The 15,341-nt window shown below is 46.2% G+C and overlaps 1 protein-coding gene across 4 annotated transcripts in view; it reads right to left on the bottom strand.

Annotated features, from left to right (window-relative positions):
• Positions 1 to 15,341, bottom strand: part of MAP1B (microtubule associated protein 1B) — a 99,622-nt gene that overhangs the window by 15,674 nt on the left and 68,607 nt on the right. For 3 of the 4 annotated variants that reach the window (XR_003680935.2, XM_028492964.2, XM_007104477.4), the window contains exons 3-4: positions 9,569 to 9,651; positions 6,965 to 7,105 (exon numbers count right to left, since the gene is read on the bottom strand). Coding sequence is in view for 2 of the 4 variants with exons in the window: in XM_028492964.2 (XP_028348765.1) it covers positions 6,965 to 7,105; positions 9,569 to 9,651 (224 nt within the window). In the remaining 2 variants the exon portion in view is untranslated. Of the gene's footprint in view, positions 1 to 6,964; positions 7,106 to 9,568; positions 9,652 to 12,709; positions 13,005 to 15,341 lie in introns of those variants that run through there. The other variant, XR_003680936.2, reaches the window with a different exon arrangement.

Genomic DNA, 15,341 nt, shown 5'->3' with positions numbered 1-15,341 from the left:
CCTGGATACAACCCCTGGGTACTTGCCACGCAAAAATGCCCTTTAAAAAGTAACAAACTATCACAGGGGATGGCTCGGTGAGTCATTTCACCACTGATATAAAATGTTTTCTTTTATTCCACTGGGCTGGGCAAAAAGGACTGATGACAGATTAAATGAATTTTGATATAGTGCACATGGTGTCAATTTTTAGAATTGGGTAGGTAGAGAAGAAAAAAGTTTGGTGGTTTTTTTTTTTTTTTTGCATCTTGGAGACAGGAAGTTATAGACTGCACATTACTACAACAAATTACTGGTTCTGGCATCAGTTCACACTATGTAAAGCGTGAGTAGTTCATCCAGCAGATTCTCTGCAAATTCAGACGCTCTGAAACCAAGATGGTCAGGGCAGTTGGATAATTATATGAGCAAGTAGCCAAAGTTTGTCCCCCATTTGCTCTTGTTTGACTCCAAGGTGAGATATTCCACTCTATTACAACTCCTGTTCTTTTCAGGGCAAGCTGGGCATGGGTGGCTAAAATCAAATCTGGCTGAAAAAGTTTCAACACATTGTTTAGTACTGCAGGCTGGGAGTGCAGAAGAGTCAACTGGGACCAAAACAGAGACCGTGACTTAATATAAACATGCTGTTTCCTTTCTCACTCCATATTATGGCCCTATGCCTAGAAGGTAGTGAGGGAGAATCATGCCGTAAACTCCAGTCTTCTTCCTTCGGTTAACGGCAAAGCTCATAAATCAGCTCAGAGTTTCCAGAGAAAAGAGCTCTGTGTCCTTAATGGTAAATGATGAGGGCAAAGCAAAGATTTCATCTGGTCCAGGCATCCCTGAGCCAGTGGGTCTAAACTCTTCCCTTCTAGTACTGCAGTGGTTTTCTCTGTCTCATACAACCTCCTGGCTACCAGCATTCTGAGGCTACTAGTATGAATGTTTAGCAGAGTTACAAAATCTGAATTTTCCAATGTTAGATTGCAGTAAAATAGCCATTTTTGTTTTGTTAGCCTATTTGTCCTACATTTTATGTGAAGGGTCACAAAACAGCAAAACAACAAGTCTTTCTTTGACTTTGCTGTTTTCCTCTGGCTTGACGATCTTCTGTAAAAGGGATAAGAATCAACTATTTTGGAAGCTAAGAAAACTGATAAACGGCAAATGGTAGCCATCCATGGGGGAGTCTTTGCTCAAATTATTTGCTGACCAAAGCAAACATCAGCACCAACTATGGCTTCTTGTCCATGTAATATGCTAAATAGCATAGACCCACATCACCATCACTATAGAACAGTTACAATCGTCTCAATCCTAATTTTCACACAGAGCACATGCAAACTATTCATGTTTTATAACACATTTTTGAGGAGAAATCCAGGATAACTCAAACTGCTGAGTCTTTAATAGTGAAATGTAAAAATTCAGTTCAGTTCATTTTAATTTTTGAAATTCTACCCTGAGGGGTGTGGCAGGTAAAGGTATGATCCAGCTGTGTGCAGGGGGTATTCAGTCACTAGCTCTTTTTATGTGAAGTAGGTAATCATCAAGATCAAGGAGAAGGTAAAAGGACTTGAGGAATACCTCCTTACTTTCCATCTTTTCACCTCTACCCAGAGAGTTTCTATGAAACGAAGGAAATGACCCCCCAAGGGAAACAAAGCTGTGCAGAATTCTGAGGAAGTCAAGGGCCTTGAAAAACAGCAAAGAGGCTGGTGAATGGAAAACTATGACGTACAAGAGAAAGCAGAAAAGAAAGTCAGCACTGCCAGACAGGTTTTTTTCCACAGAGGGAAAATCCGGTTCCTTTGGAGAAGGAACAACGTACTGTGCATGAGACAAGAACACAGTCTCAGGCTGGAGAGAATCCGTCATGAAAGAGACAGATGGAAAGGGTCCGGGAGGGGGAGGAAGAACAAGTACTACGGCCTTGGAGCAGCACAGCAGAAACAAAGCCCCGATGTCCCCCCAGAACCGGCTTCCAGACCTGTGCCAGCACGTACACTGGAGAGAGAGGGCCTCAAGGGCAAAGACCGGGTCTCGCAAGGGCCCGCTCAACCAAGGGACAGGTGAGAGCAACGAGGAGGAGCCAACAATGTGAGCAGTGACAAGGAGACCTGTGAGTAGGTCCTAGACTTGGAACCTGAGGCTTCCTCTAAGAGTTTGCAAATCATCACCATGATAAATGCTAGCTAGTAGAGCCCGTTATACTAAAAGCTCCTGAATAGGCGGAAACATGTCTTCTCTATCTCTGTTATCTTTGTTTCCCCAGTACATCATCAGGCTCCATCGATGTTTGCTGAACCTCACTGAACTTGGCCAGTTCAATACGTGCTGTCCTCCCGAAGTGGACACTTGGGAAGTGACCAGAGCCCACTAATACTTCTCAAGCACACTGACTGCTAGCTACCCTCCCCTTGGTTCTTACAAAGACGGGTGGGTGACATGACCAGAAGGAATATTGTTTGGGGCAAAGATAGTCTTTTTTGTTAATTACCTTTTCTAATTAAATGCAGGCATACTGGAAGAGGAAGGAAGATATAGGAAATAAATGACTTTACAGCAGATAATATTAATGAAATAAGATTGCAATTTCTAAACCATAGCCTGCTAACTACATTTCCTTTTGTGGTCAGATTACCTGCTTGGTTAATGAGGAAATATAGCAGACAGTGTATCATCTGTGGGTTTTAGCAAGATGTTTAACAGGATCTCTGCACAGTGTGACAGTAGAGTTGGGTGATGTGTAGCCAGCCATATAAATTGTGCTGCTCCATGTCATCCTGGAGGGAGGTCTACGATGGGCTCATTTATGTCCTGTTGGTATTGACTTGAATGAAAATGGTGAAGGCATGCTTATCAAATCTGTGGACAGCATGAAAACAGGAGGCCTAGGCATTGTGGGGTGGCAGAATTAAGACATTTAGGAAAGCTCTTGACATTGGGATGATGATGACTAAGTCAACTCTAACAGGTATTCTAAAGGGATAAATGTAAAGTCCAATAAACCAGCTGGGAAAGCAGGATCGGGAGACGGGGCTTATCAACAATATCCATGGAAAAGACTCAGGGAGTTTAGTTGACAGTCCAGTGCATTTACCATAAAGCTAAAGAAGCTTAAATTTCAAGGCTCCTCAGTGGCCTGGTCCCCTCCCAAAGTCCTGCACTTAATTGTGTGTCAATAATTTTGTTTTCTTTTCCTTAAAGGGAACCCCCCCAAACTATGTTAATTACAGAGCTCCTCAGAGCCTGCATCCCTTCTTCACTGACGTTTAATTGTGGATGGTGATGGTCAAGAGTTAGTTTTCAGACTTACTGGATAGAAAATTGTATTGAAGACTGTAGAAGTCACTGACTCCCACAATCCTAACCTGGTCAGTGACCCCTGGAGTATGATGTCCAGTGTGAGTCGTAGCATTTGAGAGAAACTGGACCAAAAACAAACAAACTGAAATAGCTCTTGCTCCTTCTCCTTGGCCTTAACCTCTAAATGCTAGACCTGGGGCCCCCTTCTCTTTTAACACATTTCTCCCTCTAGATTACTTCATCTATTTCCTAATGTGCTGATGGCTTCCACATTAATGTCTCTAGCCCACTCTTAGTTCCCCGAGCTCTGGACTCCTATATCTAATTGTCCGATAACGCCAAGGCACTGAAACATGGCCAAGACTGAGCTCCTGAGTTTCCCCCATCCCCACCCTACCCCCGTTTCCTGCCAATGGACAGTGACCAGAGAATGTAAGGAACTTTTAATATCTTGTTTCATGGAGAACACTGAGTAGAACTGAAAATGATTAATCTGGAGGGGAAAAAAATTGGCAGCACTGGTGAAGGGTGTTAAGACACTGTCAGGTGGAAAAGGGATCACATTCCTTCCATGAAGATACGATGAGACAAATGAGGAAAAACTTTCTAACAGAGAGAATGAAAAATGTCCCCAGGAGATGGTGATTTCACCATACTCAGATTTCAGGGGGGGGATGGGTTAGCCAGATGACTGTTCTATCTGTAGGCTCTGGTTTTGTCGTTGACCTCCAATGACTCACAAAAGCTGAAGCTCAAAATGCACTGATACGGGGCTTCCCCGGTGGCGCAGTGGTAGAGTCTGCCTGCTAATGCAGGGGACACGGGTTCGAGCCCTGGTCTGGGAAGATCCTAGTTGCCGCGGAGCAACTGGGCCCGTGAGCCGCAACTACTGAGCCTGCGCGTCTGGAGCCTGTGCTCTGCAACAAGAGAGGCCGCGATAGTGAGAGGCCCGCGCACCGCGATGAAGAGTGGCCCCCGCTTGCCACAACTAGAGATAGCCCTCGCACAGAAACGAAGACCCAACACAGCAAAAATAAATAAATTAATAAACTCCTACCCCCAATATCTTTAAAAAAAAAAAATGCACTGATAATTCTATTTTTCAGTCCATTTGTTTTTAGCTATTCTTGTTAAAAAAATGTGTCGTTTTTGGTTTTGCCAAATTGTGTTTCTGGTTTCTCTGGAGTGACCAGAATGTTTCAAGAACTAAATAAAAGGAACAAGAGTAGACATCAAACGGCCTTTAAGGTCCCTTAGATACTGAGTCACTCTGTACTCGAAACCTTTTCCCAAGGCAACAATAGGCAGTCACAGCTCTAAAAGCCTGCTAACCATTGGCCTGCTCCAGTGGTTTCCAAACCACTTTGGCTAGGGCATCTTTTCTCCAAAGTCCAGAATGTAAAAAAAGGTAAAGGCCCAGGTACTCTGGTTGGGACAAGGGGAAGTGAGTGAATTCTACCCTGTGTCTTCCCCTTTTCTTGTCTTCCCCCAGCACCCCTGACACCACTGATCTAGTCTGTAAGGGAAAGTTCTAGAGATCTTTTAACGTGTGTTGAGCATTACTCCTCCAGAGTATCGGGGTGGGGGTTATGGGGCCGGCAGAGGAGAATATGACAGAGCCTCTGGCCTTCAAAACGCCTGCCTGGTATAATGAAAATGTGTGCCCTTCCGAACGTGCCTCAGTGATAAGAATTCAGCCCTTGCACGGAACTCCCATTCTCCAGTTAAAGCTGTTTCTTCTTCTTCTTTTTCTTCTGTAATTAGTGGTAAATTCTGATATATGCACAGTCCCTTGTGCTAAGATTCTACTTTTGTGGGCTAGTAAAAATGATTTAAGCAGCAATATTCACAACACTACCTTATTGACACTGCCTTATTTAAAGACAGAGAGAGAGGTATTATTTGGGGTCCAGATGGGTGGGTTGTGATACCTCCAGATTTAAAATTCTGGCAATGACAAACCCTTTTGTTTACATATGTCCTCTGTTCTATTTTACTGTAAAAAAAAAAAAAAAAAAAAAAGACAAACCAATGACATGGGGGTAGAAACCAACCACTAGAAACTAACTGTGGAACTGCACAGGAATGTAGGAGAGGCACCTGTGTTCACATAAATGAGCTGAGGGTTCAGGCCTGAACTGAACCTAGAGCAAGCCAGTTAACCGCCCACCCGTGGTATTGGGCCACGGGGCTGTTTCCAGGCCTCTGCAGCCCTCTCCCTTGCCCAGGCCAAGGTGCTGATAGTGGGTGTGACCTCTGAGCTACCAGACAGATGCCCAGCTGGCCCTGGGCAGAACACGAACCTAGGGACACAATCTTGCATAAGATTCTGACATTACAGTGATCCACACACCCATCTCAGGGCAGCAGGGAGAGTGAGAATTAAAGCTCTGGCTTGGGAATCTCAATGCAATCAAACAAGGTTGTGAGGGAGCCCTGGGCCCTTTCTCACTGTGGGGGGAGCCTGGGCTATCTGCCTCGGGACCCAGATGACATCACAACTTCTGAAAGCTGGAGAAAAATGTTCCTTTTTATTCCTCCCCAGTGAGTGGAGAAACAGTGATGTCATCCGACCAGTCTTTCTACAAAAAGCCTCCAGGTGAACCTAATGAAGCTGGGCAGTTTATTTACAGCTCTTGCCAATGATGGAAAGTACACAGAGGCCTCTCTGTGACTCTCGGGGCCAAGGAAGATTAAATGCAGAAAGACAGATGGCCCTTCCCAACATCCACGAGACTAAGACGCCACCATCTCAGGAAGTTCTCAGGAAGATGGTTTTAAATAGATGTGGCAACTCCTCCTGTCAGCACGTCCCTCAACCTCTCCATGTAGAAATCTGCTATCAGCTACGGGCAGCCCGCCCCAAGCTGCTATGGTGACAGCCCTGAATTGTCGCTCTAACTAGGAGACAGAGGCACGTTGTTTTGCAAAGAGAAGTTTCCCAACCAGATAAATTCTCAAGCAGAAATAACCAAATTCAAATGTTCGATCTGATTTTTACCAAATACCACTAGTATAATTTTCAAAACTTCACATGTATCATCCTTGAATAAGATATATTCGTTAGAAATATTAATGATCAGGCTTCAGTCCGGCTACTTTAACCATCCTTCTCTTGGGGCATGGACATGTCCCATAGACACACCCCATTTTCCTACATGCCTCCCTTTCTTGGGCTATTCAAGCAGCCCAAGTTCAAACACTGGGGCCGGGCATTAAAAGTAAGAGAAATCAGAAATTATTTGACCAGGATAAGTAAGTACATGCACTGAAAGAGATCAGGGCAGTTAAATCCTACCCAAAATCCAAGAGATCTTTGGAGTATTCTTTCAGAAAACAGGAAACCTGGGTTTTCTTTTGGACTCTGTCATTCCAAGTTTCTCCATCATCTCTGCCATCTGTAAAATGCTGACTGTTCCTACCCCCCCTCCATCTGTATCTCGGGCACATTCAGAATGGTTCCAATTAATTATAGATGAGTGCTCTAAATTCCTCGGGTGATGAGCCACAGGACTGCAGGACACTGCACCACGCGGTTTCGCCTATTTCAAAGGAGCGCAACACGCCCTCCCCTCCTCCTTCTATCTCCCACGAGCGCTTTCAAAGATCAGCCTAAGGCTACAACAATAACCGAGCAACTGTAAAGCTTGGATACTCCCAGACAGGAGCCTACCTCTTGATCGGTGAAAATCTCTATGAAGTTCTGGAAGGAGAAAGAGCCGGACTGGAGAATGAGCTCTCCGGTATTTTCAAAGCACTGCCCCGTCAACACGAGCAGCTTGTGTCGGGCGGCGTCCGTGATCATTAAGCGCACCTGAAACAAAGCACGGGGTGCATGAGCCATGGGGGGCACTGGAATCCCACCTTCAGGATCAGGCTGGCCCTTGGAGCTCTTGAAGTGTCTTACCAACAAGAATTATGCGTTCCCCGGTATCCACATTGCCCCTGGGGTGTTGGACAGAGCCAATGACTGGTCACCAGCCGCCCATGAATGCCATTTTCCAAATCTGGCTACCACCAAGACAGTAGTAGGAGTTAACTTTCTCCCATTAGTTTCCTTGTCTTTTTCAAAGCAGTCTCCACAGCTGGCAATCATTTGTTGCACAGCTGTGCCTACTAGCAGCGTGCAGTCCGTGAGACATGAATATCTCACAGGCTGACTCACCAAGTACAGTCCAGGTCTCCCAACTGCTGCCTCAGGAAACACAGGTTTCCAGCTAGGGTCCCAAGTCAGCCCCTCCCACCCAGGACCCCTTTCCTGCCAAGCCATACACCGAACACACAGCTCCAAAAGCAGTGTCCAATGGGATCAGCAAGGTGCCTAACGTTGAACTTGAACATAAACAAAAGGCTGCCCTGATTGGGAATCTTTTAAATAGAATGGTAAACGGTTTGCACGAAAGAACTCTCTGTTCTTTAAGTGGCAGGGAGCCAGCCTGTCCTTCAGCAGAAATACCACTCCAAGCACCAAGGTTATTCATTCTGAGCCCAGCTCAGTTCAGCACAAAGTGACTGCCAGGCATCATGCTAGACACTAAGGGAGGGGTGCAAAGTAAACAAGACGTGACCCACTGTCGCCATGAACCCCAGAGTCCAGGGAAACGCACATGGACCGAAGTAACTGTTCCAGCCCCATCTGCTCCCCAGGCAGGCCTGGGTTCCTTAAAGAAATCCCTCATTTTTTCCTCCTTCATTTCTCACAGCTGTTCCAGGCAATCTGCCTGCACATATATTCAACCTCCAGCTTTTTTCAAGTTGTATCTACTTCCTGATTCTGATGGCCAAAGACAGATTGCTAGCCCATCACTTGCCTCACCTTGTACCTTCCTGGATTGTCAGAGAGGTCCTGCTGATCTGGAGCAGATGAAATGGGATCAGAACAGGCTATATAATGACAGCCACAAAGCGGGAGCAAACCAAGTGTCCATCAGCTGATGAATGAATGAACAAAAGTGGTGTACCCATACACTGGAATACTATTCTGTCATAAAAAGGAATGAGGTACTGATATGGGCTACAATGTAGACGACTCTGGAAAACACTACGTAAAGTGAAATAAGCCAGACACAAAAGGCCGCATATCATATGATTCCACTGTCTGAAATACGTGCTCAGAATAGGAAAATCCATAGAGGCAAAAAGTAGATTAATGGTTGCCAGTGGTTGGGGGAATGGGGGTGACTGCTAATGGGCTTGGGGTTTTGGGGGGTGACGGACACATTCAGGAATTAGATACTGATGATAGTTGCACAATACTGTGAATAGACTAAACCCCAATGAACTACATACTTTAAAAGGATGGATTTTATGGCGTGTGAATTATATCTCAATTTTTAAAAACAAGCTACGGTCACAGAGATGCTCAGCGTGGGAGAAGAGATGCTGTGGATAGTGCAGGCCCCTGGGCCTGTGGCTATTCTAACTTAACATCCAAGAAGCAACTCAATCTCAAAGGTACCAAACTGCAGTAAAGACAGTGGGAAATGGAGGTGAAACAATTCTTCTAGCCTGGGTGAGCAGGGATTCTTGGCGTCAGCCTAGTTCCTATCTTACAGGAGGCTCTGAAATACCCACTCTTTCTTGGCAACAGTTTCATATGGTGGTAATAAAAACGTTAATACTGAGAAAAGCCAACATATATGTTTCGGTTGTCATATGCCATGCTCTGTTCTAAGCACTTGACACTTCTGGACACAAAACGAAACGAAACGTCAGTGTTATTATGTTCTCCATTTTATAGAGGTGGAATGAGACAGAGATGGTCAATAACTTGCCCAAGGCCACCAGCTAATAAGTGGCAGAACCCAGGCAGTCCGGCAGCAGAGGCCGTGCTCCTGACAGCTGTGCCGTCCTGCCTTTCAACAGTGATAAGGGGGTGGGCAGGATGCTCTGAAGGAGGCTTGCATCTGAGAAGCCATTATTCTCCAAATTTGGGTCATGGAGGTCTCAGCCGGAAGGCCTGCAGTCTGCTTCCCCTGCTACCTCCCAGCCAGACTCCATCCCAGCAGCACACCCTCCGGGTACACCCCACATTCCACACCCCCTTCACCTCTACAAAATACTGTAGTTCTGGCCAGCATCTTCCACTCTGTCCTTACTGAAAGGGGCCGTCTCGGGTGGTACTGATGCAGAGAACCAGCCGCCGACTAGGGGTACGGAAGCGTCCGTGGACCCAGAACCTGTCTCTCCCTTGTCCCTCTCTTGCCACCTGCCCAGCCCCTCCTCATCAGCTGGGTCTCCGTCCACTGAGTGAGGCCCTGTGGAGCCAGATACTTACCTCAGTGCTGACTGCTTCATCTGAGGGGTTGATCAGGACCACTGTTTCTAAAACGTCACTTCTGTGATGAAGGATCTTTTGTCCTGCAGGCACAAAAACACAGACAAAAGAGGAGACCTATAGCTTTTCCGAATTAAAACCGCCCCGCTTGCTTCTGGGACAGCAGAGGCGCTGCCGCCCAGGGCTCCAGGATTCCCCACTGTCCTGGGAAACACAATTGGTGTCACCAAACAAGATGGTCCGGGGCTCCACGGGCTCTCACAACCCTCTAGTTGTCAGGGTTGATCGCCAGGCTGCCTCTGCGCGTTAAGGGGGGTTTTCATCTGAGACAGGGGGTGGATGCCAGTAAAACTCAACAGGGCTCTCGACATTTCCTTTCTCATGGTAATTAAGGATGTTTCTCCGTATCAGCCTTTCTTCTGGTGAGAACAGCGCTGAGGTTAACTAGGAGCCTTACTATGAAATGAATGACATCCAGAAACCCCAGCTAACAATTAGCCCAACAACCAGAATGTCTGTCTGAGGCAGGCTTACAGTCTGTTGGAGTATTCATTCATTAATTCACTTGCTCATAGAAAAGTGCAGAAACTGTGAGCAAATAAAGATGGGAGAACAACTCTCCCTCTGGAGAGGGTGGCCAAAAAAAAAAAAAAAAGACAAGCAAAGTGGACGGAGACCATGAAAGCAAGGGGACGTGAGGATGAAGGAGCCTGTCTGAGGAGGGCTGAAATTCTTCGGGGCTTTTGGCTCCACATCCCCGGCTCCCCGCACCTGAAAGGTTTTAGGAACTTCATGTGGCTGAAACCACCTCCAGCCAAAGTGGTCTGAGGCCTATGGATGACCTTCTACAAGCGTCTCCCTCCTCAGAGAATGAGATGAAAGTGATCAAGCGGATGTATGGCCAGAGTGGGTGATACATGCTCTGGCAGTGGGTGACGGACAGAGCAGCAGAGAGGGGTCCCTCAGACACACGGCTGGGAGACACGTGCTTGGGATGGGAGAAAAGGAAGGACAATGAAACTCTGGCGACAGGAGGAAATGGAATAGAATCTGAGGGAGACAGACACCAAAGGGGAGTATACAAGAGAGGATGGCCAGAAAGCAACTGCTTTCCAGGCAAACAGTTCTTCAAAAAGCTAAAACAGAATTTCTATATGGCCTAGCAATTCCACTTTAGGTGAACTGAAAGTAGGAACTTGAAAAGAGACTTGTATGTCCACGTTCACTGCAGCATTATTCACAATAGCCAAAAGGTGGAGCCAACCCAAGCGTCCCCCGGTGGATGACTGGAAAACAAATTATGGTCTATCCATGCAATGGAATATAATTCAGCCGTAAGAAGGAATGAAGTTCTGATACACGCATCAATATGAACCTTGACAACATGCCAAGTGAAATAGGCCAGACACTAAGGGACAGATAGCTGTATGATTCCATTTACGTGAACTATCTAGAGTAGGCTAATTCACAGAGTCAGAGAGCAGATTAGAGATTTACCAGAGGCTGCAGGGGGAGGGATTGGGGAAGTTACTGCTTAATGGGTACGAGTTTCTCTTTGGGGTGATGAAAAAGTTTTGAGAATAGCAGTGATGTAGCATAACACTGTGAATGTAATTAATGCCATGTAATTAATGCCACTGAATTGTACATCTAGTAATGGTTAAAATGGCAAATTTTGTTTTTTATATATATTTTACCAGAAATTTTTTAAAAATTACTAATGCAGTGTATCAAAACCGTTGAACAGCACACTTTAAAGGGGTGAATTATACGGTGTGTGAATTGAATCTCAATAAAGAGGTTAAGAAAAAAAGAAGGTGGATTTAGTTAGGGCTTTTTTCCTTTATATCATCAAGGACCAGAAGTACTACAGAAACAGAGTATGTTGAAATACTTACCACCATCACATTGACAAGCCCATTTTCCTCCATTGTCTTATCTTTGCTAACAGCTAATATTTACCAGTAAAGCCCACATTAGAAATGGAAGAAGCCCAAACTAAATAATGGTTTCAGGCACTGTTCCAAGCACCTCACAAGTACTAACTCATTTAGTCCACAGAAGAGCTCTATGACATAGGTATCATGATTATCCCCTTTTACTGTTGAGGGCAGTGAAGCCTATATAGAGGAGAACTAACTAGCCCCAAGTCACAGAACTAAGAAGTGGTCAAACTAGGACCTGCACCCAGGCTCCTGAGTCCTCCACCTCACTGCTCCGAGGATGAGGGTTTGGAAAAACAGACATGGTACAGACATCGAATGCCAAAGGGAGAGCTTGGGAAAAATCCAAAGGAATAAAATCAGAGATGTGCTTAAAGAAGCAAGAATTCAGAAAGCATTAGGAGAAGAATATTGGCAAAAAGAAGACAAAAAAAGCGAAGGTGACAGAACGCCCACATAAAAGAGGGTAAGGTTAAGGGAAGGTATATGATGTTTTACTACAAATGCCTGAAAATGAAGAAACTCCAAAACAGAACAATGTCACATAGTTTGAACAGGTGAAGGACTAAGCCTCAAGAAAAATAATTCAACTAAGCCATGAGAAAGAACATTTGTCTACTGTGAACGCTCAAGTCTGTAACTTATTAGACATGGCTTTTTCGCTTAGTTGTTTTTGCTTTTGACAAGCATGTGCATTTCAAGCTAAAGCAAAAGAACATCAAACGGAATAAGCAAATGATAAGATGACAATCAGCAAAACATAGAAAACCGTCCCTTTTCTAGGTCCTTCCATCAGTGGCCTCCTTGCAACAAAGACTTCAGTAGCTTCAGAGGTGCTGAAGTTGAGATAAAATTAAGCGAAAGCTTAAGACTAAGGACCTTAAGACTAAGGTCTTAGCTTAAGCTAAGACCCAAAGCCTCAGGCAGCATAATGCCAAGGTGGGGCTCTGGTCATGGCTATACTCTGTAGGAACCCACAAAAGTAGATCCAGCGAGGTACATGGAAGCGGCTCCTTCCCCAGAGCTCCTTTCTTTCCTAAGTGATCTACACAATGCCCAGACCCTGCTAGCTGTGCCGTCCCAAGTGCAAGTCCAAGCACAAAAGCCCAGCACCGCCTGAGCTTTTGCCCCAGCACCCCCCTCCCCAAGACACGCACTGAGGACCCTCCTGCCAAGCCCCCTGGAAGGGGGTTCTTACCATCCTCAAGAAGTTCCTTTCCTCTTTGGCTTCATCACTTGCAAACAACACAAATGCCATGTGACAGCTGCCGTTTACCTCTACTCCTTCCAAGTCAGTTTTTGGACCTGTTGGCTCAGGAATTCAACCATGGATGTTTTTTCTGCCCATCTTTGGAAATACGGACAGCAGTGACACAGACATGCACCAAGATGCCATGGCTGCTCCTTCAACAAAAGCCTTTTTACAGGATGGGATTTGAATGAAGAAGGGGATTTAAAGAGAGAGAGAGAGAAGCTTCAAGCTCTCATCACAGCCGACTGTTGGCCAGATTCTCGGCCCAGATGACCGACAACGTAAGCAGGGGCCGGGCCTTCCTGGCATCTGGCAAACCCAGGGCCTGCACGAGGGGCCCGGGCAAGCGATGCCCGCGCTCCCACATCCCAGTGGGGTGCCAGCTCTCCTGGCGGCAGGCGGCTCTGGGCTCAGGCTGCTGCGATGCTCACGAAGTTGCATATTTGGGGAATGTTTCACACTGGGAAACAGGCCAGGCATTCTGAAGGAGAGGCCACCACCCTCGCCTGCAGAGGTCTCATTCAGTTGCTTCAGAAAAGAAGTTCCCAGAAGAGAAAGACAACACGGTTGCAGCCTCTCTCTTTGCCATTATCGCCTGCATTCTCCAGAAACAGCTCACAGGGTAACCATTAGGCAGCCCGGATGAATAGTCAGGTCTCCTCAGCACTGGTCTGGGGGCACCAAAAGCCGGGGCTTGAGATGGACTGATTGTGTCACTTACTGCTGTGATAAGAAAAAAGTCTTTGAGGGCTTCCCCACAAAACTCAGGGTAATTGTGAAGGCTCAATCCTGGGCAGCAGGGAGGGCAGGGGGGGACTGTTATGTGACAAAAAGGGGTCTGCTCCACCTTGGAATCAAAAGAGGAAGGCCTGGGGACCCCCTGAAGCAGCAGGGCCTCACACACAATGAGACTTTTGTCTGTGGGCTCCCAAAGGCTATGCTTAAAACTCAAATAAGCCTGTATTTTTCAGTTATTGTTGGACCCTTTTTTAATTACTGAAATTCTGACATATTAACTCAATCTACGTGTCTTGTAAGGTTGGGCTGTTTTAGTGGTTTACGTTTTACTGTATCCAGGTGACTTTGAAATCCCTGAAAGCAAAACGTCATTTCCTAGGTATGTAATTTTTAGGATGCTTATAGGGTCTTATCTCCACAGAATTAATATTCATCTAAAGACACACACACGCACACACACAGGCTCTCTCCTGGTTTCAGGAGGGTCTGATCGTGGCTAAATTAAAAGACACGCACTGTTGAGGAACAGCCATAACCAAGCCCCATAAAACTCAGAGCCTTCTCGCCGGCACACAGCTGGCCTTTCTCTCCCACACACCTCTCACACGTCGGCCCCAGGACACAGTGGCCTAGGAGGCTGCAGCGTCTCTGCTGCCAGAGCAACACCGACAATGGTCTCAGCCCAGGCAGGCAGCCGCTTAATGAAAACGCTGAGCGCAAAGGAGAGAGTGCTGGGCCCAAGTTGCAGGAGCGCTAAGAGACGGGAGAAAATCCTTGATGAAAAGAATACCTAGTAATGCTCAAACCTTTTAGATTGTCTTTAAGAGGATGATAACTGCATATCTTGGGGATGAATATGTAATTTCCATTTCCATTAATGATCACAATCCAGAACCTTATCCCTACAACTTGCTTTTCCTAAAAAAATGAACTCTTGCGAGCATAATCAAGAAATGGATATGAAGAATAAAGATAGCTTCTGTATCCATTCAGTATCGAGGGGGGTGAGGAGGAGGGTTCCTGAATCACTGATAGGGACAGACCAGTAACTGGGACGGGAGAAGAAGAGCCCTGCCCACCAGCCCTGCCCTCTCCTCCACCAGCTCCCGCCGCCGCCCTATCTTCACCCATAAGTCCTCCAGCCCCTGGCCCTGGTGAAAATCAGAGTGGACTCTTTTTGGAAAAGGAATTTGATATAATGATTTAGCACTACAAAAAGGTCCAATGTGAAGAAGCAGAAATCTTAGGGTTAAAGAAGATTCTAGAGTTAGAAAGGGAAATGCGTGGGGTAAAGAAGGACTGTGATTATTTAACTAAAGGTAAGGTTTGGTAGATCAAGAAAAGCCCACAAGCACAGAAGGACTTGAGGTTAAAGTCTGTTTTCCTCAGAGGGAAGGGAGGGAGGGAGGAAAGAGAAAATGACAGCAATGAGAGCTCTCCAACTCTACCTCTTCACCAAAGTGGATTCTCAAAGAGGAAACCGCTCCCCAGGGTAAAATTTAGCAAAATGGAGGAAAGCAAGAAGCGAACGGTACTCAGTGCAGGAACTAAAACTTCATTACCAACTGGTCTTCCAGCAGCTTGTTTCATAGCAGCTTTTTATTAGGAGTAACGTCCAGGCCTCCCTTCTGCAGCAGTCCATGTAATGATGTCAAGCAATGGGTGAAGTGATGGGAGACGTTTGAAGAGAAAGGGAGCTGGTACGTGGGGACGGGGGACACCTGAATCTGTCAGGTTTTCTGGTGAGTCTTCCTTTCTTCCAGCGCCCTCACAGAAGCCCCTCCACCCCTCTCGCCCAAGGCCAGGGCACAGAGCAGGCCCGAGGCCCAGGCTGGCGGGA

The sequence above is a fragment of the Physeter macrocephalus genome, chromosome 8 (genome assembly GCF_002837175.3).
Source record: "Physeter macrocephalus isolate SW-GA chromosome 8, ASM283717v5, whole genome shotgun sequence".
Lineage (NCBI taxonomy): Eukaryota > Metazoa > Chordata > Mammalia > Artiodactyla > Physeteridae > Physeter > Physeter macrocephalus.
The sequence above is the reverse complement of the archived record's forward strand: the minus strand, read 5'-3'. Positions and strand labels throughout refer to the sequence as shown.